The 25,031-nt window shown below is 38.9% G+C and overlaps 1 protein-coding gene across 10 annotated transcripts in view; it reads right to left on the bottom strand.

Moving 5' to 3' along the window:
- Nucleotides 1–25,031, bottom strand: part of TTLL7 (tubulin tyrosine ligase like 7) — a 74,638-nt gene extending 49,607 nt beyond the window's left edge. For 3 of the 10 annotated variants that reach the window (XR_008468215.1, XM_054212878.1, XM_054212871.1), the window contains exons 1-6: nucleotides 24,892–25,023; nucleotides 23,182–23,301; nucleotides 4,421–4,596; nucleotides 4,138–4,266; nucleotides 3,097–3,218; nucleotides 2,333–2,400 (exon numbers count right to left, since the gene is read on the bottom strand). Coding sequence is in view for 9 of the 10 variants with exons in the window: in XM_054212878.1 (XP_054068853.1) it covers nucleotides 2,333–2,400; nucleotides 3,097–3,218; nucleotides 4,138–4,266; nucleotides 4,421–4,445 (344 nt within the window). In the remaining variant the exon portion in view is untranslated. Of the gene's footprint in view, nucleotides 1–2,332; nucleotides 2,401–3,096; nucleotides 3,219–4,137; nucleotides 4,267–4,420; nucleotides 4,597–10,028; nucleotides 10,285–23,181; nucleotides 23,302–24,891 lie in introns of all 10 variants that reach the window. The other 7 variants (XM_054212872.1, XM_054212873.1, XM_054212875.1 and 4 more) reach the window with 7 other exon arrangements.

Raw genomic sequence — 25,031 nt, 5'->3', positions numbered from 1 at the left:
GGGGTACGTATAGATGAGAACAATTCTTGGTCCATGATCAGTTCACAAACCTTTTAACATAAACAACAATGGTGCAGCAAGAAATACCATCTCACACATGGGTACGTTCCCCTTCCCATTCATTCCGTACACCTTCTCTCCCACTTATTGTATTCATTCTGTAACCACACTTACCCTTAACATGAGGAGGTCTCATCTAAGAGACCATTTACAGAAATTAAGATCTAGTTGGCCCTGCAATGGCACGTCTTTTTTTTTTTTTTTTGTCTCTTTTTGTCTCTTTTCTGTGTTCTGATTATTCCCCTTGAAAATGATACTTGTGTCTCCTTTTGTTCTCAATTACATTCCTGCTTCTATCTCTTCGTTTACTCTGTGTCCCTAGACTTTCTGTGCTGGGTTGTCTTCTTTCATATCATATGACGCTCCATTCCACCCTTCTGCATGTGAAAACCACATTGTCCTGTGATCCAGAGTGCCTGGATATTGCTGTAAGAGGAATTCCTGAAGTGCAATTCCTCCTGAAGAGCATTTGCCTCTCAGAGTCCAAAGATTTTTTTTGCGCTTCATTCCCAACAGCTTGCATAAAAAGGAAGGGCAAGATCAGCACAACAACAAAGGTGGAAGTAAAAGAAAAAGAAGAGTCTCTTCTCCACCAATTCTCAGCAGTTGTTTCATGAACTCTCAATGGTATAAAACCCACAGCTATTCTGTACGAGTCAGTACCACGAATAGAAAAGGCTGCATGCAGCAAAAAACCAAGAAAATAGAATTAGTGTTTCTGCACTATCTTGTTCAAATAACTTTTAAGACGAAGAACAGCAGCTGTATGGAACAAAATCCTCCACTCTACAGACAAGAGCCTGCCCAACCATGTATCCCAAATGACTTGTGATTTCACATACATATGCCTATTTCACAAGCAGTCTCAACACATATAATTTTTATTTTTATAAATTATGAACACTACGTATTGAATTGTGAGGCTGTGAAAAACAGGCTGATTAAAACCCTGCTATATCTAGTGATATTAAGTGAAGTCGCAACATAGATATGTCTGACCCAGAGTTACTGTATCAGAGAAATTATTCCCATCTTATCTATAGGATGTGAAATCTCTGCATCAAGTACCTTTAAACTGTTTCAAACTCAGAATTCAATAGCTTGAGAGAGATATAATCAGACTGTATTTGAAAACAATGTGTGCCTTTTGTCCATTTTGCACGTTTATTTAAAAAAATCACAGAACTGTCGCAATACACAGGGATACCACTCCCTACCACGCTGACCAATGTTGTTCCACTGTTTCCAGGACCTCTCCAAATAGCTGTTTGCTTCCATGTGCTATCTCTATGATTTTACTTAGAGTTTAAATCTGGAAGGGGCAGTGGAAAGTGCGTGAGTAGCACGCACTGACAAAAGGGAGTTCTGGCCCCACACGTAGGACATGGAGACACCATAGCAATGCACGTAATATTTGCATCATAATAGTTACAATACATTCTACATGCTATGTGCTGCGGGTACAACACAGAAAAAGAAATGGAGAAAGAGAGAGAGAGAGAGAGAGAGGAGATATCACATTAATCACATTAATATATGAAAACAAATTCTGTTCTGGTAACAGGAAATGCAGTGTAGGTAATGTTGGGGGCCAAAAGATTAACTCTATTAAACATTGCTCTTTAAACTAATTGAGATCAGAAGAATCAAAATATTCACACACATTTATCCCTAAACTTTTCCTTATTACCAGACTGTTGAATCATTATTTAGTATTGTCTTCTTACAGGTCTTACTCACAGATTTCTCAGCTAGGATAACTCCTCAGAACCCAGTTATTCCACTAGAGTGAGGAGAATTTATAATTAGACAAACGAGCCTCTCTGACATTTCTTAGATAAACAGTAAAATGCTTCCCATTTTTTAAGGTTGATATACACAAAAACATAGTCATTAATTATTTTAAACAAATAATATCCATCCACGTACTAGTTATTTTTTCTGTTCTACCATTACAGGATATAATGCCTGGGTGTATTATGTATTAAGTGTATTACACAATAATTTAAGGCTCTCCTACATTCTACAATGCGTAGACAGAGAACTGAATCCACATCATATTCCACTGGAGTCAACTGGAGAGATACAGTGGCCCACTCTACTGCTACACATCCAGGACCAAAGCCAAAGTTATTAAGAAACTTTGGAAATTATTCTTGGTCCTCTCATAGCCTCTTAGTAAAATTAAACAAACGTTACAAGCAATAATTCAATGTTGTACTGCATTAAATACTATGGCTGAAAAACTTCTTAATAGTAAAAGAAAGATTACTTAGTCATGTTTCTCGCCAGAAAATCCTTTCTGCAGATCTCTCCCATTCCTGGAAAATGGTTGATTCTCTAAGGAAGAAGAAAAAAAGAAAGTCAGTTGGTACTTTTTAGTTTTACTGGCATACCTAATATAATCATTTAATATGTTCGAATGCATAATCAGGCAAACATAATTAGGGTAACATATAAATGATTTAAGATAATATCTTACATTATACTATGTATTCTTAGCAATACTAAAGATGCTGTAAGTTGTATTCTCCTCCACCAACATGAGTATGCCCACTGATTCCATTTCAGACATGAAAGGAGACTATCACACTCGTACTCACAAAGCTATCTAGGAACAAAGAATGCTATCACAAAGTAATGGTAAAGAAAGGAATTATTTATTCACAGAAACTGTGGAGAGCTCTGCTTGTTAACTTAGTGCTTAAAAGCTTATGAGCAACTGATAAATGATGTTCTGCATCTTCTTTCAAACTCTGATCATTCACAACACCCAAACTGGCAGACAAAAGCATGAAAGAACAGCCCCAAATATTTAAACACCACATTCCAAGTGGTATGAACAAATAGCTCTGGAAAAGAGTAGGATTTTAAAACATGTAGTAGTATAGCCTTAGCACAGTCTGGTTGGTGGTGGTGTTTTGTGGGTTTTTTTCTCCCCATACAAATGTAACTGACCACAAGTGACACATTACTGACCATTTCAGAGTGAGGCAGTTTACTGAAACCGGTGAGAAATCTTAACTACCACTCTACCTGATAGTTCCGAAGTTCAGCGATCTTTTCTTGTTGCACAGCAGAATCACTCCATATAAGATTAGCTGTTTCATCTTCATCACGTGTTTTCACAAATCCCATTTCTTGTATTACTACGCGTACTACGGAGAAATCACATACTTAGGGAATATTTTGCATCTCTAAAATAGATTAATTTTCAAAATTTAAAAAATCAATTAAGATTTTAAACACTTCCAATATTCAACCCTTGGTCCGAGAACTATGTTAGCATGCAAGCTACTCTTTATCTTGCAATATTTCCATCAGTCTATTGCTAACCTGTCATTACAACATTACAGCACCTTGTACTGAGGCTTGAATGAGAGCACAACCACTGACGGGAACTGTCAGAGCTTTAAGGCATTCCACAATCATCTAGTAAAAGTCTACTTGCATGGCTTTTAAGACTTAATCTTGGCTATCACATACGTTAATTTTAAAACAGTGATGACTACAAGTGTCACTGCAGACAGGGGACAAGAATGCCTCTTTAGTCAAGGTACAGTAGTTACAAAAGCAAATGCATACATTATTTTAATATAAAAAAAAAGAGAAAGATTAGGTGGCAGGCATAACTCAGATTCTAGAAGAAAAGATTTCTCTGAAGTAGTCCCAAGCATCAAAATAAAAAACATTAGTAGATCTTATTGAGAAACCTCTGCATAATAATTAGAGTATTTAACATGAAATTTACACTGTTCATTTTTCAAGGCTTTAAGTAAACTTCCAAACACGTACGTAATTCATAATTAGAGGGGTTTTCCACAGCCTTCTAGGTAACTTATGTTTTTGCATTTCAAGGCCCTTCCCTGAGTAACAAATGGGGAGTAATAGATGCACAGTGTTCAAAGCTATCAACTCAGTATTACAAAAAAAAGAACAAAGATTTCTTACAAAGGAAAATCCTTTGGAAACGTCTCACTGTCAGACTGATGCAAAGTCCATTAATTCACCCCATTAGTTAGTAATTCCCTCACATCAGTAGCTATTAGGATGAAAACAAAATACGTAGCTTCCTACCAATTTCATATTTTGTGCCAGCGACATTTGCAGTGATGACTCCATTCTTCTTCTTTCTGACTTTTCTTTTAATTGTGCTTTGATAGGGTAGTTCCGAACTCAAAGTCAGAGGAGCAGTTCCATGGTTATCTTTGAAAACCAATGTTGTAACTATCAACATCTTTATCTCTCAAATAATATATACAAATAAACTAAAAATACAAACGTTTCTTTTGCTGCAACTTAGAGGTACAAGCATACTGAATAATTAATAGGCTATATTAAAAATCCAAGACTAGCATACCTCCCTCATTAGGCAAGGATGGCATTATAACCTAGGATAGTGCAGAAGCAGAGCCCAAATTCCGTTCCAAGTTCTCAGAAAACGATGGAGCTGTCAAAGCCAAATTATTTAAAGCTCCAGTCATACCATTTCAGTCTCTGGTTGTAGCAAATATTAGTTCTGGAATGGATAAATATCTGTGTTAAAAAAAATATATGAGAGACTTTGTTATAGAGAAATCCTGAAAAAACATAAACAGCAGAAAACTAAATACTGAAATGCTTTTAATAACAAGTCAAAAGCAACACTTAATTTAAAAGATTGATCAAGTTATTGTAAATATAAAACTTTGTTCATTACAATTCAATTGTTTTGTTTCTGGCAAGAATCATTTTGCAGAATTGATTTTCAAAATGAGATTATATTAACTCATTTTCTTATTTTCATTTGTGTATGGGAGATTTTGGGCATGAAAATAGGTAACACTGAATTCAACCAATACTGCAAACTTTTTATCTCCACAAAGCTCACTGAATTTATAGCAATTTTAAACCATATTTTAATTAAAAATTTAAAATCAAACACACTGTATGAGATGTTTTCAGGTACCAAATGGGAAATAACTGAAATCATCTTAATAATCCTTTTCCCACTTTTTCATTTTTCAACATTTTTAAAGCAATTGTCCAATAATCACTTTGTAACACATGGCTGCAGTTTCATGACCACTTCATGACACAGCAAACATAATTTGAAAGACACTTTGGGTTGGCCAGTATCTAAATTGTCAGTTTGTAAAATTAATCAACTGTTTTTCATGTCTACACTGATGCAAAATTTCAGGTTTTTTCCTCTATGAATACACAAACACATATGAAAATCCGACATATTAAAAAGCTTTTCAAGTGCAGCTTAAGCACATAAGAACAATGGGCTAAATATTAGGAAAGAACCTCAGGAATAGAATGCCTCTAAACACACTGCTACGTGACTTCAGGTGTGCAGCACTGTTATAACGAAGTCTGCAAGAAAACAAATGCTGTTTTGGCAGGTTGTCTCAAACAAATCTATGAGTTTTCAAAACATATACAATATAAATCACTGGTTTTTAAATGTTTTCATTTCTTTTCTGTAATTATGTGTATGGCAAAAGTTCCTTACACTAGTTTTAGGTTAGTTTACATTGACACTTGTGATTGCAAAACTTATTTTAAATAGCTTTATCTAGAGCATGATGAATTTCTTCTGCTGTCAATAGCAGAAATTTACAGTAAAGTCAAATTCAGACATGACTTATGATGTGAAACATATTTGGTAGTAAGATTGGACAAAATGTGTATTAGCAAAATTACCAAAATATTACTGACAAATCCTCATTTTTTATTTGTGTGTGTGTGTGCGTGTGCGCACGCACACATCAGAGAAAGAAAGAGAGAGATACAATTATATTCTGGCCAAGTCACCCTCCAGGTAAGAAAATATAAAAGCAGATACCTTAAATTGCAAGATCTTATTTCCTTTAAAGACAGAAATTTACCCTTAACAGTCCATTAACACAAAAGGATAAAAAGAAAAGATTATGGTTCCTTTATGACTGTTGCCAACATACTAGGGGCCAAATCCTGCTTGGTAATGATACAACCAAATCTCCCTCATGACCATTTACTGGAGTGCCACAAATTAACACTAAAACATGATCCTGTGTACTTAGCCAGAAAGCAGGAGATGTTTTATACACAATGTTCGACAGCACAGTAGTAAAACCCAGCCATACCTACTTGCAACATACTTTGCTGAACCATAACTCACTAAGAAAATCAGAAAATCCCCCCCAAATTGACCTAAAACTGGCAGGTCATTTTACAGTTTTAATGTTTTGGATGCCATCATCTGAGAAAGTGGCCTGAAAGTCCTCTTGTCCGCTGGCCTACTAAAATTAGACACAGAGATGGGAAAGCAAAGCATTCATCCTCCTTAAAACCACTGTGAAGGAAAAGCAGTGCTGGGCACAATGACTCACTGAATATTGCATGTTATCTGTTTCTCAAGCTAAGAATACCACCAGCGTACACAACATGTTTAATTCCTGGGAATAATACTGAAGTACGTCCGTTAGCCAATTAAGGACTTCTATGCATGTACACGAATGCCTAGCAGTTGTTCCTCTACCACACTGACTAAAAACTTTTAACAAATTTGGAAGAATGTCAAGACGACTAATATTTCCCTGTGAGAAACGCCAGCCCTTACTAATACAGCATGATTTACAGGCTATGATATGGTAATGAAAAAAAAAAAGTTGCTCATAGAGCTTTCGTTCAGCTTATAATCACAGAAAAATATCTGCCCAAAGTTACTAAAACACATTGTATTCCGAAGGTGGACGATAAAGCTCCAAACTGTGTCGGAGACAACAACTGCCACGTTGAACTACTGTTTGTCTTGTTATAGAAACTATTCTACTCTTTCGAGAAGAATACTCTTTTGAGTTTAAATAGAAAGCACCAACACTCAAGGCCCATGACTTTCAAGCAGTCAACTTCTTAGCGCACATACTCGAGTTTATGGCAAAGATTTATGGTCACCTTTAGAATATTCTACGGACAATTAGTAGTTTGGCCATATGGAAAACAAAGGAATTAGACTGACGAACCCTCGCAAAAATTTCTGCTAACTGATCACTGAAATAACTCTTTTCTTGACAAGATTATGAATGACATAATTTTTATCATCACAGCTGAAGCATGTACTCGTCTAATGATGTCAAATCTTGTTACAAAGACACATGCAGTCTATTTGTCAAATCCTGATTTAAACTGAATTCTTCAAAGACAGAAGGGATCATTACCGTACTCTGTATTTAAACTTATTCTAGGATTTTGACTTTTCACAAGCAGTGTCCATATCCTATGCCAATAAAGTTAAACTGTAATCCACTTTAAGCTTGTATATAATAACTCAAAATTGTCTCACAATTGCTCCACTTCTCTTACGTCGCCGTTCTCCAAACAACCATTTCACTGAATACCAAAACACCAGCAGTCCAAAATTAGAAGTAGTTTTCCAACATATTTTACATTTACATTACAAGATGCAATCCTTTCCTTTGCTCCTACCGGAACCCACCTCCTTTCCAAAGGGCAAATATGGGTCCAATGAAATTGGACAGTCTCAGCTTTTCTTCCCACCACGTCAAGTGACAGATGAGAGGTACAGCATCTCATCTCAGGGAATACGTTACCCAGAACACTAGCTGGGATTGTACAATAAGCCATGGGAGCAGCAGACTTGCTCCTGCTTAGGCCTCCATGCTTTGTAGGTCCCCAGTGCGGCACCACGAGAAGTTCCAATTCTTCAGCAAGAAAACCAAGACCAGGCTACTGAGGAAGTTGTAGTCCTCCAAACTAAACTGCAGCTGTTCCTCAGACTACACTTTAGATGAGCAGTTCTCTCACTGGGGGAATGGGTCACTTGGGAGAGACAGGAATACATCTCCGAGAGCAATAAAGGAAGGGCTGTTGCTGCAGGGAGGGAGCTGGAAGGAGAGAGGCACACACTGACAGAGCACCGAGATGCAACACTGCAATGCCACGGGCCCTGGCAGCCACACGCCGTTCCTCTTTTTGACTTCTATACAGCAGAAATCACCCCTGAGTCACTTCATTCTCTGACCCAGGTCCTCCCCAGGCACCTTTTTCTAGCTCACATCTCTTGATTTGTTATTATTGCCCAGCCCTACCCCCAGTCAGAGCACGGTTGTCTCAGGCCTGCTGAAGGAAAAAGACCAGCTGCGCAGACCACTCTGTGGGCAGCCTCTGCTGCCCCGACGGAATGGCCAGGTACAGGGCGAAGCTTATTGCAGGGCCCACCGGATCATGCAACAGGAACAGGAGCAGCATGGTCAGGTTATGAATACATCAAATTGCGAGTCAGTTCTGACAACTGTGACAAGCTCTTACTTCTAAAATAAGCATAACCTATAACCTGCGTTCAGCTACAACAACATAGAGACATTACCTCTCTAGTAGCCTACCTGAAAGACCTGTTTCCAACAGATTGCTTTTAATAACATGGAAGAAAGTATTTTATTTCCAAACTGGGACTGACAGAGCTTGCTTAATCTTGGCAAGTCACCTATCAGGAATCTTTGAATTCACGCTCAGACAGAAAAGGATCACAGTTCCTGCTGTCCGTGCTGTATATACCATTTCCCTCCTGAAATCACGATAAATAGAAACTAGTGGAGGTTTGCTGTGCACCCATACTCATTCAAGGGTGGCTGAACAAAAATGGTTAACCTATAAATAGAGAAAGACTTGTGAAGAAGAAATGAATGCACCTTCATCAGGTTAGCACATTCTTATACAAACAAGCACTTTGAATAAAAGTGTTCTACAGGGAAATAAAAAGATGAGGAGTTATCTTTAGTGTTGCCTGGCAAAGGTGTGAGAGAGCCAGCAAGAGAGATACACTGCACACAATCCTGCCCTAGAAAGAGACAGAAGGGGGGGGGGGGAAAAAAAAAAAAAACCACAAGGAGCTTTTTTTCCTCCACGGACAGCAGAGGCGTGGTACTCTTGCCAGAGAGCAAAGTGTTGCACACAGACAGAGACCAATGCAGATGCTTGAGTCCATCTAAGGGAACAGTCTAAGCAAGGTATGAGGGTACCTGGGCTGAAGAGCAGAGGATAGTGGGAAGAAGTGCTTTCACAGTTAATGGAGTGATCCATGTTTCCTTAATTACAAGTTGTAATAAGTTATAGAAAAGAAAAAAGTATTTTTTGCTGTTACACAAATTAAGTGTATCATAAGTTAGTAAACTGCCTGAAAAATATTCTTCTAGATTATATAGAAGTATTTTTAAACAAATCCCTCTCATTTCCTAAATTACTTGCTCCTTACTGCTCACAAGTGACCTCTGCCTTTCATGATCTTTTACTTTATGTAATGATGCAGGATGGAGCTGAAAAGGTTATTTTTAATCTCTAAATAGGAACTACATACCACCAGACCCTTCCCCCCCTGCCCCCCCAAAGAGTAAGCATCCTAGAAAAAGGTTGAATTAATCCAATCAAAATAGAGAAGGGAGAGTCCAATCAAACTTAAAGTGGTGCACCTTGAGAATCTGTTCCGAAGAATACTCAAATCAATGAGATTCTTATAGCTAACTTGGATCATATCAGTAACTATGAAACCGCTACTGTGTACCCTAGTAAAAAGAGACTAGCTTGCATATGCACATTTAAAATAGATTTAATCTAACAGATTTAAGCATTAGGAATGGTAGGATCATCTGCTATCAAAATACTCCATGTTCTAAAGGAGAGGCAACGCTGTATCACTCAATACAGTTTTTCATGTGAACCTCCTCCTTCCTTCTAGCTATTGTGACACTACTGGCGACCAGTTTGAAAAGCTCCACGGACTATGCATGTGCTCAGCTGTACATACATGAACTGAAAATGTGACTTCAGATCTTAAGCCATGCCACATACGACGAGACCTCTAAAAGACAACTAACATTTTTTAAGTGTCTTCCTATTTATCTAGGTGAAATGCATCAAAAACTAAATTGTCCGTTTTATTTTCATTTCCTGCATTCTTTGTGTAGAGACAAGTAATCACTCACCAACAGTGGAATATTTTAGAGTAGATTTTAAAACTAGCAGACTGCTCTCCTCTGAGCCCATTAATGCAATTTACTCAGTGCTGTCAGAAGTGTCTGGAAACGCACAGCAGCCGGGAAGAAATCCTCAAAGCTCCTGACATAAGGAGCTTTCGCCCTGAAATGGAGACACGCTGAAGATCTAGTTACAGAACTTGGCGGATGACCACAGGGATGGAAGGACAACATCACAGCACCGCAATCCCTGCTCCCCGGTTGGCTGGAAAATTAAAATAACAAAAATTTCACAGAAACATGAAAAAGAAAGAAGTGAAAATAGTCTTCAGAGCATTGACCTAGCAAACATCTGAGTTCTGGGGTTTTTTTCAATCTGACATAAATAATTAAGCTTTTTGCTCCCTTAGATCTCAGAGTGTGAAAGTCTGGATACACCGTAGTGAGGGGCTCTGCTCTTTATCACAGTTATACAAAACTATAATCTACTGTTGATCTGGAATTAAGCTATAAAATGCAGATTCAAAATGAGATTAAGACATTAGCAGAAATTATAATAAATAAAAATGCCTTCTTCACTACCACCCTCAAATAGCAAGGTAATAATAATTTGCAGTAATTAAACTGCAGAATTAAAAGCATCATACCCTTTCACGATTTTTTTTAACGTTTGTCTTGACAAAACCTATGGTGAAGTGTTCCTGCTACAACCAAGCAGTTTTATTGTAACATGCTAAAAAAACAATTTGGTGGCAAGTTCTCACTCCTACAGAGAAATTTTAGATGCAAAAAGCAATCCTCACTTTGAGGCTCAATGTGTCAAAGTGACAAGCTTGTTTTTAAAAGGCTATCTCTGCTGGCTTAAAAATGCATATACATTAAGGCTTGGTTCAAAATACTCTGAAGTCAAAGGAAACCTATTAATTTCAACAGCCTTTGCTCTCACCATCAAACAAGACGAGATGTTTATTCAGCAGCTCGTTCAGATAAAGTGAACGTACAGAGTTCTCGGGTGTTTGATTTGCTAAACGGACAGCTACACGCTACACAAGAATACAAACAGCATGATTTACACAACTTAAAACTTTTTTGAATCATGCAGTTCTGTACAACAATTCTCTGAAGTAGTTCATCCAAATGGCCAGCATTTCTAAAACTTCCAAAATACCTCTGAAAAGGACCAAACCAAGCTATGGTATCAGCACTCCACCTTTGAATTCATAAGTTACAGTTGCTTTTGTGTGAGTTTAACTTTACAACCGCCATTTACCGTTCAAGACCCCAATCAGTAAAGGCCCCAGAATCATTCTTAGCCTTCTGCACCACAGCTTATATAATAAACAGCATCTTACAACACCTATTTAGTAATACTGAAAGCATAACCTATCCTGACCCTCCCAAGTCTACCTTCAAAACACAACGCAAAACAGAGTTTGTGTCACAGTTGTGAACCTTATCTTTTGCTGGAGAACATAAAAGGTCTGTTATCTTAAATGGTTGGAGTCAGGTCAGAAGACAACCCTTCAATGCCAGCTCCAAGGCTCAGCCACGCATGTCAGCACAGAGCCTCGGCAACTTTGCAGTCTCAGTTCATGGGAGATTTTCTTTTGTTTTTTCCTGACTTTGTACTTCACAGCTTTGGGTTGGGTTTTTTTCATTATCATAAACGGCCAATGAAATGGCAAGTATATATCCCAGACTCAGAAAATGGGAAATTTATTAGAAGCTGTTAAGACAGTGGAAGCATCACAATGTAAGTGTTTCACAGGAATTAATCACTTCACACTCACAATTTAGAGATCAGGAGTGGGCACAGAATTGGCAATTTTTTTTCTTTTCATTGCATCTTCAAGCAATATTGCTTCTTTTGGCTCTCTCATTCATTCATTTCACAAAAGGAACCTTAACATCCTTGGCCAAATTCAAATCAATTTCAAAGCTTTCAAAGCTGAAGATTGATTTTCTCTTTAAAAACGACCTCCAAAGTGTCTTTCATAGCAGAGCACACAATGTGAATATCTGTTGGCTCATTCTCACCCTTCAAAAGCCCTTTTTAATGTGATAACATATTTCAGACTGTTAGCAAAATGAGTGGTATAGAGTTTCACATTTATGTTCTCAATATTGAAAAGAGGGTCATCAAAGAAAGCAAGACAGAATTAGAAGACCACAATAAAAAGGACAACGCATGAACCTTTCTCTTGTTCAGTAAAACAAAGGAAATATATTAATTGTCAAGGCAAGTTAAAAGAACGTGTAAGACTTAGAAAACAATAACATAAATAAAATGCAAGGAACTTTAATAAACATTTAGCATTCATAATGGCAAGGAAAAATATTGTCAAAATATCCCAGGCAAAATGAAGCACAACCATGTTTTTACACAGTAAAATCTTAATTTCAGAAAATTTATATCTGCATCACTCACTGCTAAAAAAATATCAGCTCTAACGTTATACTCTGTCAGCAAAAAGCATAGACAACATATAGGTCTTGTACTACTGTTCGCCACTTTGTAAGTGTTGATAACACCATAAATCTGTCAGCAGGACAGCATTTCACTAACTCTAGAACAGACAGTATTCCTAGCCCCTGATCACAATGAGTTCCACTGAACAGTGCTGAATGGAAACCCATCTCTATTTAGTGTAACTACCTACCTCAGCAACACCAGCAACCATTCCACCTTCACTTAAAATAGCGTTGGAGTGATCTAAGCATTTTCAGCCTAGAAACGTACCCTATGTAGAGTGCACTGGCCATACCTACTCTGCATGCGACAGCTGAGCAGCACGATACCTACCGCCCAGAGGAGGGATGGACCCCTGTCACCTCAACTGAAGTATTCCCTTTAAAACAAATAGCTGAAGGACCCTTGTTTGCTTTGTCTTGGGGACCAGGAGTGCAGGAAGCTGCGCTGACTATCAGACTGCCGCACACTAAGGGCCAATGTTCTTTGTGGTGAGACAACCATGGCCACTAATACGAGAAACAGAGATGATAATGTGCAATAACGATTATGTGTAATAGCGATACTGAAGCCTGACATTAACCGTGTGGTTTTGGTAGGGGAAAGGGTAAAACAAGAGAGAATTAGGAGAGGAACTGAGTTGTAGCACCTGTGGGAAGATCTCTGCTCTGCTTTAGACTTTGCAGTGCACCATCCATGCTTTTCCTTACAGCATGCCAACATACACCAACACATATCACAGGATGTTTTAAATTGTGTTCACCATACACTAATCACTGCTGGAATTAAATTATTCCTTTCTTTTTCTGTCATTCACTTCTCAAAAGATTTATTTCTCTAGCAAGAGCTAGAGATCTTAGGGATCTACAAAACAGGAAAATTTAACATTTTGCATGTATAAGCATAGTTGTCTTAGTATAACAGAAAAAGCAGTAATCCTTTAATGAAGCTGATGTATTTGCAATGATTCCTTTTATTATAAATAGCCCCTGAGGGGAGATTTACTAAGGATCCTGGGGAAGAAACAAAAAAAAAAAAAAAAAAAAAAACAAAAAAAGGATATATTTAGAAGGTTCCCCCTCACACATCAGATTCTCCCTCCCTTCTTCAAGTTGGTGGCATTGGCTTGGTGTGAAAACAGCCTCAAGTTCAGGGATACGGGTACACAAATATGGTTACAATTATTTCTACAGACTCAGTGTGTTGCAAGAGCCACACCTTAGCCCCGCATGAAGTCTGCCCCATTACATCTCCTATTCGACAGGCCTACACTTCATGGACCTATTTCAGCATCGCTAAACGTGGACTGCAGTCATCACACATAGCCTACAACAACTCTGATTGAGGATTACATCATCCTAATTCACATGCTGCCACGTAACAGTGTTTTCTAGTTTAGCAACAAGGATGACATTCCCACAGCAGCCTGAGCTATAAATTGGCACACATTAGCATGCCGTTTCAGCACCTGATGTGAAAACGTTAAACAAAAATCAGGCGTTGAATAAGCTACCAAGGGCACTGACAAGAAACATCTATTCAAAGTCTTCTTGACCATGAAAGTACAAGAAAGTTGCTCATACGTGATCACCGGATTGCTTATCATATTATACTGACACTTCCAACCAATTTGCTCAGCTCCACTGGGAATACCTGTATGCTTGTATGAGAGTTAGTAGACTTCTAATATTTTAATGACTGTGCCATATACTTCTACTCCGTAAAGAATAAATGACAGTCAGAAATACTCACAGTTGGCCTACAGTATCACTAAGACTACTGTGACCAACGCTCCATGCTAGTAATATTTTACAAACAGCTGATAAAGCCAGACAGAAACTCCAGCAGCTACAAAATATTTCAGCAAAAACATGCTTTCCTCCCTACAGCTTCTTATTTGGGGCTCAATGGGGTACCACTGATTTGAAAATATTTTTGCAAATGAAAACAGGAGTAAATCAGCAGTTTCAAAAGGATGCAAGTCCTCAGAAGCTTCTCTAACTGGAAATGACCCAATTTAGAAAAATTCCGTTAAAAGGCTGGATTGGCTCCAAATGCCCTGTGTCACGCTATTTTTATCCATTGTAGGGGATCTAAATAGAGTCACTACCCTCATCAGTAATGAGATGAGACTCCAGTAACTTCCTATAGGAATATTTTGTGTATATACTGCTTACCCGTAGAGAAATACAGCATGTAGTCAGAAAGTCTAGAAAAATAACATGCCTTAAATATTGACACTGAATTGAATACTTTGAATATGCAAAACAAGAAAGAAAAATGAAGTGCATCAGATGTTACACACACTACCTTTAATTTTTGCTTAAAAGAACAAAGCATGAGAATAGCCTACCAGAAAGTAATTTTCTGGGATATGGTTGAACTCATAGGATCAGAATAATGCACCTTCTGAATGAGAAGTACAGCATTATTGATGCAACCCTTTCATATTGAACAGTTTATTTACTGAGTAATCATACATTGTCTCTGAGATACAGAGACCATGCTGACAATGGCATCATAGCTTTTAATGCAGTTTAAAATAACTCCAAAATCTGAGGAGATAACTGCCTTAAGCATGCCTACTTGCCTTCATGACTTTAATCACAGCAGCAGCACAGTTCCAAGTTTGGAACAATAACACAGTTAGCCCTGTCCTCATCCATCTTGGTCAGCTCCCAGAAAGCAACACTTGAAAGCAATTGGCTGTGGAGTGTGTCTTTGGTGTTTGGTTGTGGTTTTGTTTTTGTTTTTTTTTTTTTTAAAAAAAAAAAAACCTCATTGTGTGTTGGTTAAGAGCTACGCTTGAGAAGTGTACTGAAATAAAAGTCCTCAGGCAGAGGCTAGAGCAGTGGGATATTCAATTCATTTAGCAGGGCTCAATTTGATTTTTCATTGCTTTAATCTTACATTGCTTTAATCTTTTTAAAGGCGCGTTCTTAATGCAGCACAAAGGCATGAACTTATACAGTCAAATACATGCTGGCTGCAAAGTTAACTGGTTTTCAAATATTGAAAAGAAACATACATTCATTTTTTGTTATGTTATAGCAACACGCACCACCACCACCCAAAATAAAACATGACTGAGAACTGATCCACACACTTCTTTTTTTAATCATCATATTATCTTAGGCTGAAAATTACAGTGTTTATTGTTTGGTGCTTCTGACTCCCTCAGACGTATCACATCATTCATATTACAGAAGAATTTTTTTGTAGCCAGGGAGTATTATATTTACGTGATGACCACAGATAAGGAAAAAAGAAATGCACCAAACTGAGCCAAATGCATTTATAAATGCAAAGGTATGGAAAAGTTACAACACATCTATTAACAAGAAGAATAAATCTTTCAGTAAATGTTTAATGCAAAGTGTTAGTAGAAGTGAGGAAAAAGGAGAAGACCATTGATAATCCAAGCAGAAAGAAATAGAGAATAAGCCGGGATTCATAGTTGGTTATTGATCCAGGACTCTGATATTATTTCACAAATACGAAACTACTTGCCAATTTTCACGCTCCTTTGACTGCTCAAAGGAAGAAAGCTTTTCTCCAGGAATTTCCCAGTTCCATTATTTGGAAGAAATGTACACAAAGTACAAAATTTGTCTCAAGACTATAGTGTAAATGAGATCAAGCCATATGTAGCACAATCTTTTCCACAGCCCAATGATGTAAATACAGACATTTCTACTGACTTTTGTGGACTTTATAACATAGTGTTTCAGTTCCAGAACAGCCCTGCTGGTGGTACGATTCAGGAATATCATTAAGACACAGACTCATTTGGTAACAAGACCAACCTATGTCTCATCCATGTCAAAACTACAGTCTATTTAAATCAAATCTTCATCACAGTACCGATTACTGCTAAAAATAACTGTGTTGCCTCTGAATTTCTCTCTTTCTTGACAAAGATTATAAGCTTCAGGTAGCACTTTCAGAACTGCTTGGTTGTCTAGATGCAGCACGTCCTATTTCATAGCTCATGTAGGATGCACAGGGACAAAATCAGGGGTTACTATGCAGGCGATATATAGATATATCGCCACAGAAAAAGCTTCATGCTGTTCTCCAGAAGCATATTTTGTCTAGCTAATGGATCAAGATTTACTCTATTCAGAAGATGCTCCTGAATCCAGTTCTCTATTATAAGGAAAGATAAACTGGAAGTTCAAGGATGGATGAGAAAGAACATAAAAATGGAGAAAAGGAACAAGGAGCCTGGAAAAACAACACATTCCAAAATATACGTGGTGGACAGAATGCATAAGCATTCAAACTAAAGGTATTGTATTTCAATTAACACAGTCTGCAATAGAGAGCAATAGGGAAAAAAACACCAAAAACAACTTAGCAGCAGCATGTAGCAGGATGAGATGATATACCAAATTCTTCTGCATACAAATTACTGACAAGAGTGCAAAATGTTTATTTATTATGGATTTAACTGACAACATTACATACTGCAGAATAAACAGTCATACTAGGACCTCCCACAGATATGGAAACGGATTTAAAATAATTCTGCAGCAGAAGTAGCAAAATGAAATCACTTACCGTTAGTGTTGCATTGCTGAAACTATCTGAAGAGTCAGCCCTCGGGAAACAGATTTTTCTATCCATAATTGACAACCGATACAGCTTCAGGCAGCGCTGGTACACCAGGGAAAGACATGGTGCAGCACTAGCTCCTTCCCATTTAGCCTGTCCCTGGCACTTTTTAGATTTCTTTCTTAACCCTTTCTAGGTATTTTCTCCCTCTGTTTTGGGTGAAAAGAGAAAGGCACGATACATGTTGTAAGAAAAGAATGCATTATTTCCCACTTTACTTAGAGAGTGGCAAGAGCCGTGGGAAGAGAGTCAGTAGGATTTAGTCATAACAATAAGCTAAAGAGAAGTAAAATCTAAAAGCAGAAAATGACTCAGTGACTGGGAAGGAGTTATACCAGAGACATGAGGTACTGCAAGCAGAACAATGACTTCTCCAAATGTAAAATTAAGAGGTCAAGACCACAATAGCATAAAATAGTAGCAGAGAAGTAAGCTAAAGAAGATTTATAGTTCATAAATTGCTACAAGAAAAACGGTTATGATTCTCTTCCAGCCTTGGACCAATGAGATCTGGGTTTTGAAATCAAACTTATTTGGTTTCACTGAGGCCAGGATTACAATCTCATAGAGCAATTTTTAAAGCAAATGAAATCTGAAGTGATGGAAAGAGAAATATTACTTCCTTTCCTAGGATAACTCTTCCTGTAGTATTCTGAAACCATCCACATTTCTTAAATTTGGTTGTTTTCTTTTACAATGTCGATTTATATCAATGAGATATTGTTTTCTGACATCATTTCACAAGATGATTTTTCTTTGTCATATTATTTTTCTTTTTCATTAAGAAAAGATTGGTCTGATCTGACAGCTCAGTACATGTTAATAAGGGTGGACTGTGGACCAAGGAGGCCATCTGATAATAAAAGGTTTGGAAAGTTCTTTTGTTCAAATGGGTTATTTCTACCCACGGGGGGGGGGGGGGGGGGGAAGAAAAGGAAAAAAACACCACCAAAACCTGGAGAAAACTCTGGAAAAATCAACTGCACTCCATTCTCTTGTGTGAGTTTTACAGCAGTCAGGCCCAACTGCACTGCTACTGTCACACCTGTAGTACAAAGTATTGCGGAGAGACAGATTCTAGTGAGGTGGAGAAGGACATATTCACATAAAGTGGCTGTAGTCCTACTAGCTGTACTGCCATCCTTCAGGAATCACACACAGGCAGAACGAAGCTGGAAGCCAAATGTGCAAAGGCTACAATATACATAAAAGACATTTCCTCTTACTTCCTCCCCCCTTAGTTTATGAATTGCAAGAGTAGATGTTCTTTCTGAACCACAGAGAATGTCTCTCTTGCTTGCCCACTCGAGTGAAATAGAAAATAAAACAAATGTGTATATTTGTGCATAAGTGCAAAGAAATAAGGCTCTGAAAACTCAGTAGCTCTGCCACAGTTTGTTGCCATTTTCCCCAGCTTACAAGAAAGTTCTCCCTTTCACCCAAATCAGTATGGAATAACACTACAATGAAATCCCACAGGTGACACTGCAATCACATTTATTCCTCAAATATGAAGACACAACAGTGGATTCATCTGTATAAACGTAGACCCCCTACAATGTAGATTTTAATCTGGTTTCTCTGGAATGCCTTCACTGACAGCCTACGTATAGTCAGTGTAGGCAGCTGCAGGTATCTGCATTGTAGATGTATAAACATTGGTGACATGATTCCTATACAAGTTGCTCAGCATGAAAGTCTCACTCTACTTAAAATAAACAACAAACGAACAAACAAACAAAAAACAACCCACCAAAGATTAAGACCTCTAGCCTAGCCATAATTGGACAGATACATCTTTCAGAACTGAAAAAGAGATGAATTCAAGGACTTTGAAACAGTGGGAAATGATGGGAAGAAACTCAGTGCAACCAAGATGCAATGTCCCGTGGAAGCACAGAACTGGCAGTGAAATCGGGACATCTCTCCTGAAGTCTCTTCCCACAGGCAACTTTTCCCCGTGGCTCCTCATACTGTCTTGGTTCCAGTTTTCCTACATCCAGCTGTTGCACAGAGTGAGCCTCAGCTGGACCATTGATCTGTTATCCTCAAACAGCTGGAACAGCATTACGCATGCATGTCCCATGACTGACTGAGAGGTATTCTTTATCAATGAAACTAAATGGTGGGCTGACTGTTTGCATCAGATATTCCCAAACATCTACTCACAAAAATACATCTTTTTTTTTAATTTTAGTTTTTCATAAATTTTATTTAATTTTCTCAGAAAATATCAAAGATTCGCTTCCTATACATGTTTGTATTCCTGAGTGTTGCTTTAGGCAGAAAGGCCACAATGCCCTTTTCATTTTCTCTTTATAACTAGATGCAATAGAAGAAAGTAATATATAGGCTTTTTTAAGCAACTGCTTGGGGTCATTAACTAACTGCATCATTTCTCAACTGGTGTCCAAAATTTCAAATCTAACTCTGTATTTTTCCTTTACTTTTCTTCTATTTCTTCACTTGTGGATGCTGCTCTGGGTCAATATCCTACAAGATTCCCAACTCTACTGAAGACCTTGTAACAATTCACAACAGCACTGATCCCTGCCTCATCATGCAGTGACGCTTTCTTTTACTTACTGAATATACCATTCTCCATCCTCAGAAACATTCTTGTCAGAAAATGCTTCCATTTTTAAAATGGTACAAAATGTAACAAAGACATGTTCTCACATCACTCTTGTTCATTTTTAAGCAAAAAATCTTTTATTCAAATTAATGCCTAATTGTTAATGCTCACTAGTAATTTATAGTCTTTCAAAGACTTCAGGTTGACATAAAGATAAAAAGTTAGGATAATATTATATCCCTCTAAAAAGCCACATGAAATAAAATGGAATAAAACAGGGTGGTTTTTTCCTTGGTGAATAAATTGCACATCTTTCAGATCTCTTTCATCAATAATTCATATAAAGTGTTTTAGCACATTTCTTCCACCCCCCACCCCACCAAGATAAGCTTGAAAGAATAAAACAACGTAACAAATTCGCAGAAATTTCATGTTCGATGAACACTAAACACACGACAACCACCCACAAAAGCAAAGAAAATGCAGAGTTCCATCACATAGCTCTATTCTACATTTTTCAAGAAAAGTCCATTTTTGATCAAGCAAATAAGAGCAATTTCCCCATCAAATCTCACAATCTTCTGCCCTGTCAGTCCACTCTTTTTTGTGTTCATGAACAGTATCCAGATCATTGCCTCTTCACCTGCATGAAATCAGTATTAAGCATCTGATTTCATTTTCCCATGCTATACCCCAATGCTTCCACTGCACCCTATAGGGATATTACTGTGCTGGTTTTCAAGCGCTAAAAATAAAACAAACACATGTCAACCCAAGGACAAAGTTGGAAGGAAACATACTTTAATGTAACCAAAGAAGAATATATTTAGCATTTTGCTACTAAGCAAGGATGAAAATAAACTTGTCAACACATCGCTGTGTCTAACTGCGAAGCCCACGCCCCACTCAATTCTTTCTGCAGCGTTTGTTATATATGAAAAGTGGATCCAGGCTTGCTTTCTTAAGAGAGTGACTCTTAGTACTCTGCTACGACTGCTGGCCAGAAGAGACTTCTGAACTGCAGCATAAAGCGCTTCCATCCTTCTAGTCAGCCAGGTTTTCTATCAATTAACAGTAATATGGCCACCTAAGGTGCATTTCAACAGTGGTACCTATTAGACTTCAGTCTGGAATCCTTCCAAAACCAAATACAAGCGTAAGAGGGAACTGGCATGCCACTTACTCCACACAAAGGAAAGTGAAAAGTGAGTCCTAAACCATAACGTTGTTTTCTTTTGTATTTCTTTCATTACTACTATTGTTAATTTGGGCTCTCCATAAAGCAGAACTGTTTCTGTGTCCCCAGAGATGAACGCTCATCAAAAAAAATGTGATTATATTCTTCAATATTGCCTTTGAAGCAAAGACATTTTTCAAATGATCACCTCTATTTTTAACATTCTAAACTATTTGCACTTATATTTTTAACATTGGGAAAAGAAATATTACAACTATATACATTGGTCTTTATTTTGGAGATCCTGTATTCCAATTAAAACTGATAGTGAAGGCAAGAACCATTATCCCTGCTTTATTTAGTCCTTCAAAACACAAAACCAAAAATTTATTCTGTTATGGTAAAGCTTGATTCCTGGTGGATGAAATTCAAGACAAGTGCAAAAATGTCGACAAATGTATATAAATTAACATGGTAGTATTTTAAAACTATTTTGTACAGCTACAAGAACATTTAAGAGAGAAGGCAGGGAAGAACATTGGGAACAAGCAAAAAGCTAAGACTTTAACCCCTACAGAACCTGTAGGTTCCTGCATCCACCACCATGAAGAAGAGTATCCAGTAGACCGAGGCACAATGGAACCTCATGGTCTGAAAAAGCTTCTGGCTCCAAAAGGGGTGCTATTGTGGAACAGGAAGACTTGCTCTAATACCCAACAGATTGAAAGATTGACTACTTCAGTATATCACATTTTTTCTCCCATATTCTCAATTACAGATTATTCTCTTACCCATCAGTGTAGCAGACATCTACGAATTCCATTCTAAATTTAAAATACATTAGTATTTTAAATATTAATGTTAAAAAGTCTTATTGGTTCCAGTAAACTTTAAAGGAGGCTCATAATGTCTGCGCAAAAGGAGTTGCAAAGTACCATTCTGGCAGGGGTTTAGGTAAGCATTAATGGAGCTCTAAAGAGCTTCCTCATGCTTAATAAGGGCCATTTGAATCCTACTGCCGGAAGTCAAATGGCCCCAATTAACTTCTAGGTGTGTAGAAAATAAGACTGAATCTGGGGCTAAATATTCTAAAATTCACAGGGAAAACCAAAATCCAGCTAATATGCCCCAATATGTATGCTGTGGTACTTGCAGGAAATTTTCTTAACTTTGACAGTTTGTACGCATATTTCCAAATAAAATGAACGCCCACTATCTTCATACAGACTCTAACCTTCTTTTAGGAAAATACAACTATTCCCTCCCCCCTCAGATCATTATAAAGTCACTGTGTCAACTCTGGATGATGGAAATACCCCATCAAAAAGGTAAAAAGACTGAGAAGCATTTGTGTTTTTCTTCCAGGACTGATACAGAATCTAGCAATACAATTCAAGGTCTTCATAATTTAGGATTGGCCCAAAAGTCACAACACTTCGAGGCAGTAATAACACTCAGAATTTTCTGAAGGTTTACAGAAACTTACAGATACGAGAAATAAGCATTGTTGATTTCAATAACCTGTCTTTACACTGATAAAATTATAGCACAAAACCAAAAAACATTAGTGACACACACATCAAAATCTTGTCTTGCAACATGTTATGCTAATTTTTCAAGACAAGACAGAAGCTTTATAAAAGCAGATGCAAGGTAGCTTGGGAAATGTTATCAATTTCTCTATTTCAGACGTTAAGATTTCATTTCGGTTTTCTTGGTTTTCTAAGGATTTCCATCCTTAAATTAATAACTTGTTTTCAATTTGTACAAGACACCTGCAAGTATCTATTACATGCAAAAATACTGCTTAATACAACATTAAAACATAGGGAGGAAGGAAAGGAAAAAAAAACCCAACCCAAGAATATCAGAAAATGCAAAAGTTCAAGAAATGACTCATTTGCCATATGTATCCTACAGAGATTTTTAAAACCTACAATAAATATCCACAGATGGAGATTCAAATCAAGAAATCGTATTTCAGTCTTTCTTGATGCTGGCAATTCAGAGCAAGCACATTCAGCAGTCAGCATTAGTCTGCCACATTTTACCTTCAGAAATACATCATGGCTCTCACTATCAACATACTGTATTACAGAGATCTCAGAAAAAATTCTAACTATACAAAAGATTGCAAGGTGGTTTAGTGTCTAACTGCTTGTTGACCAATTCATCTCCTAGTTCTTCAGACGTGTCCACAACTTAATCTGCACGGCCAATTTAACACCGTCAGCTTTGGAAGAGCATGGGAACAAACCTTTATTTGTCTGCTAACCTGAGCCTCAGATTACTAAAATGATTGCTAGATTACTGGAATAATTACCTAATAACTGCTGACAGGCTTGATCCCCTGGCCTCTTCTAACACTTTCAAACTGGTGGTCAGATCCGGAAATATGTGGAATGTATCCAAACCATCAGAAATACAGAAAGGGAGTGTTTTTCTAAAAAACAAACAAACAAACAAAACCCCGTTGTTCTAGACATTCTTGCATAATACTGCCGATCCCTACAGGTAAAAACCACATTCTTTCCTTATGAAAGAAATTCCATATTTTATATGGGATAGCTCATGTAATTTTCTGAAACTTCGTAACATTTGTCTTCGGAGAATCTAGCTTCAAAAATAATACTTCCATATGTCAGTGTAGACGTGATACTTAGTCACCGTGTAGGAAAACCCCTGGCGTAATAACTGCTTCTGTCATTATTTTTTGTTCAAAGTAGCACTGACACATATCTTATTTCTATTAAAAACTACACTCTAGTACTAAAAACAGGGGCAAAAGCTTCTACTGATGCCAAGTCACTGTATATTTTGAGATACCCTATAGAATTTGGGGGACAACTGATTCCCACATAGAAAATTACTTCTAATCTTTCAATTGGGAAAACACCCAGCATAATTTCTCTGAGCATTATTTAGACAGGTACTAACACCCTGCTACATAAAACTAATGAAGGATTTAGGCAGAAAGGTATACTGAACCAGGAGGGATTTGCTTGCTTGGTTTAGGGTTTTTTTGAGAAGGAATAGTATCTAATTTTGGTGCTCAAACCACAAATACATAAGAAAGGCACAAAAGCGATCAATATCGAGACCTTAAGTCAGTTTAACAGAGTTCAGCAGTATGTTCAGATTCCAGCATCAATTGCTTTTCCCTTTCGCTTACAATTACATGTGGTTTCAATAGCAAAAAAATTCAAAAAGATCCCACAGATAATGGGCTTTCAACGAAGCGCAGAAAGCACGGCAAGATACTTGACTTGCATCTCCGGAGATTTAACTTGTTCTACATTTCAGCTTCCACTGGGTACCACTGCCAACAGCCGAGCCCATTTTAGCCTTAACTGGCTCCGAAGAGACGGGGCCCTACGTGCGACACGACCCGCACCAAGGATGGACCCCGCATGCAAAATTTGGGGGAGGGGAAGGGGAGAAAATTAATACCTTTAATCGCGAAACGCCCCCCCGTTCGCTGTCGCTCGCACTGCGACACGCGCGCCGCTGCCCTCCCCTCCCGACACGGGGGCTGCCCGCTGCCTCCAGGAAACTTCCCGCGGGGTCGCTGCCCGCCGGCACAGCGCGGTCCCGCCCGCGGCCCCGGGGCCCCGCCGCCGCCGCCCCGGCTGAGGGCCGCGGGACCGGGGGGTGCCTCTGCGGACAGCGCTTCGCCGCCGTCCGCAACGCCCTCAGGCCGGGCACCCGAGGAGCAGCGTGGGGCTGGCGGCCCTTCCCCCGCGCTCCCGCCCCGGAGCATCGCCCCGAACAGGCGACAGACCCCGAGTCCGCAGGCGGGACCCGTACCCCGCGGCTGCCCCAGCGGCCCTGCCCGCTCCCCGGCACCCGCAGCCCCCCAGGCCGGGCTGCCCTTCCCTGCCGCCCCTCCTTCGCGGGCGGTGATGCTGAATCACCACAGGCGGACGTTCCGCTGCTTCTCCGCGCGGACGGCAGCCTGTCCCCCCGCGGGGCGGCAGGTGAGGAGAAGCCCGGGGCGGAGAGGGCGAGAGCCCCGCCGGTCCCTCACCGTTACCTGTCGAGGCGGGGGAGCGGGAGGCCCCCGAGCGCTCCGGTCCTCCCGGGCGGGGCGGGGTGCCGCGGAGCCTGGCCGGGCCGGGCGGAGCGTGCAGCGCCTCACGGGCGGCGCGGCGGGGCTCTCCCCGTCGGCAGCAC

The sequence above is a fragment of the Rissa tridactyla genome, chromosome 8 (assembly GCF_028500815.1).
Source record: "Rissa tridactyla isolate bRisTri1 chromosome 8, bRisTri1.patW.cur.20221130, whole genome shotgun sequence".
Lineage (NCBI taxonomy): Eukaryota > Metazoa > Chordata > Aves > Charadriiformes > Laridae > Rissa > Rissa tridactyla.
This window is presented reverse-complemented; position numbering and strand designations above follow the sequence as displayed.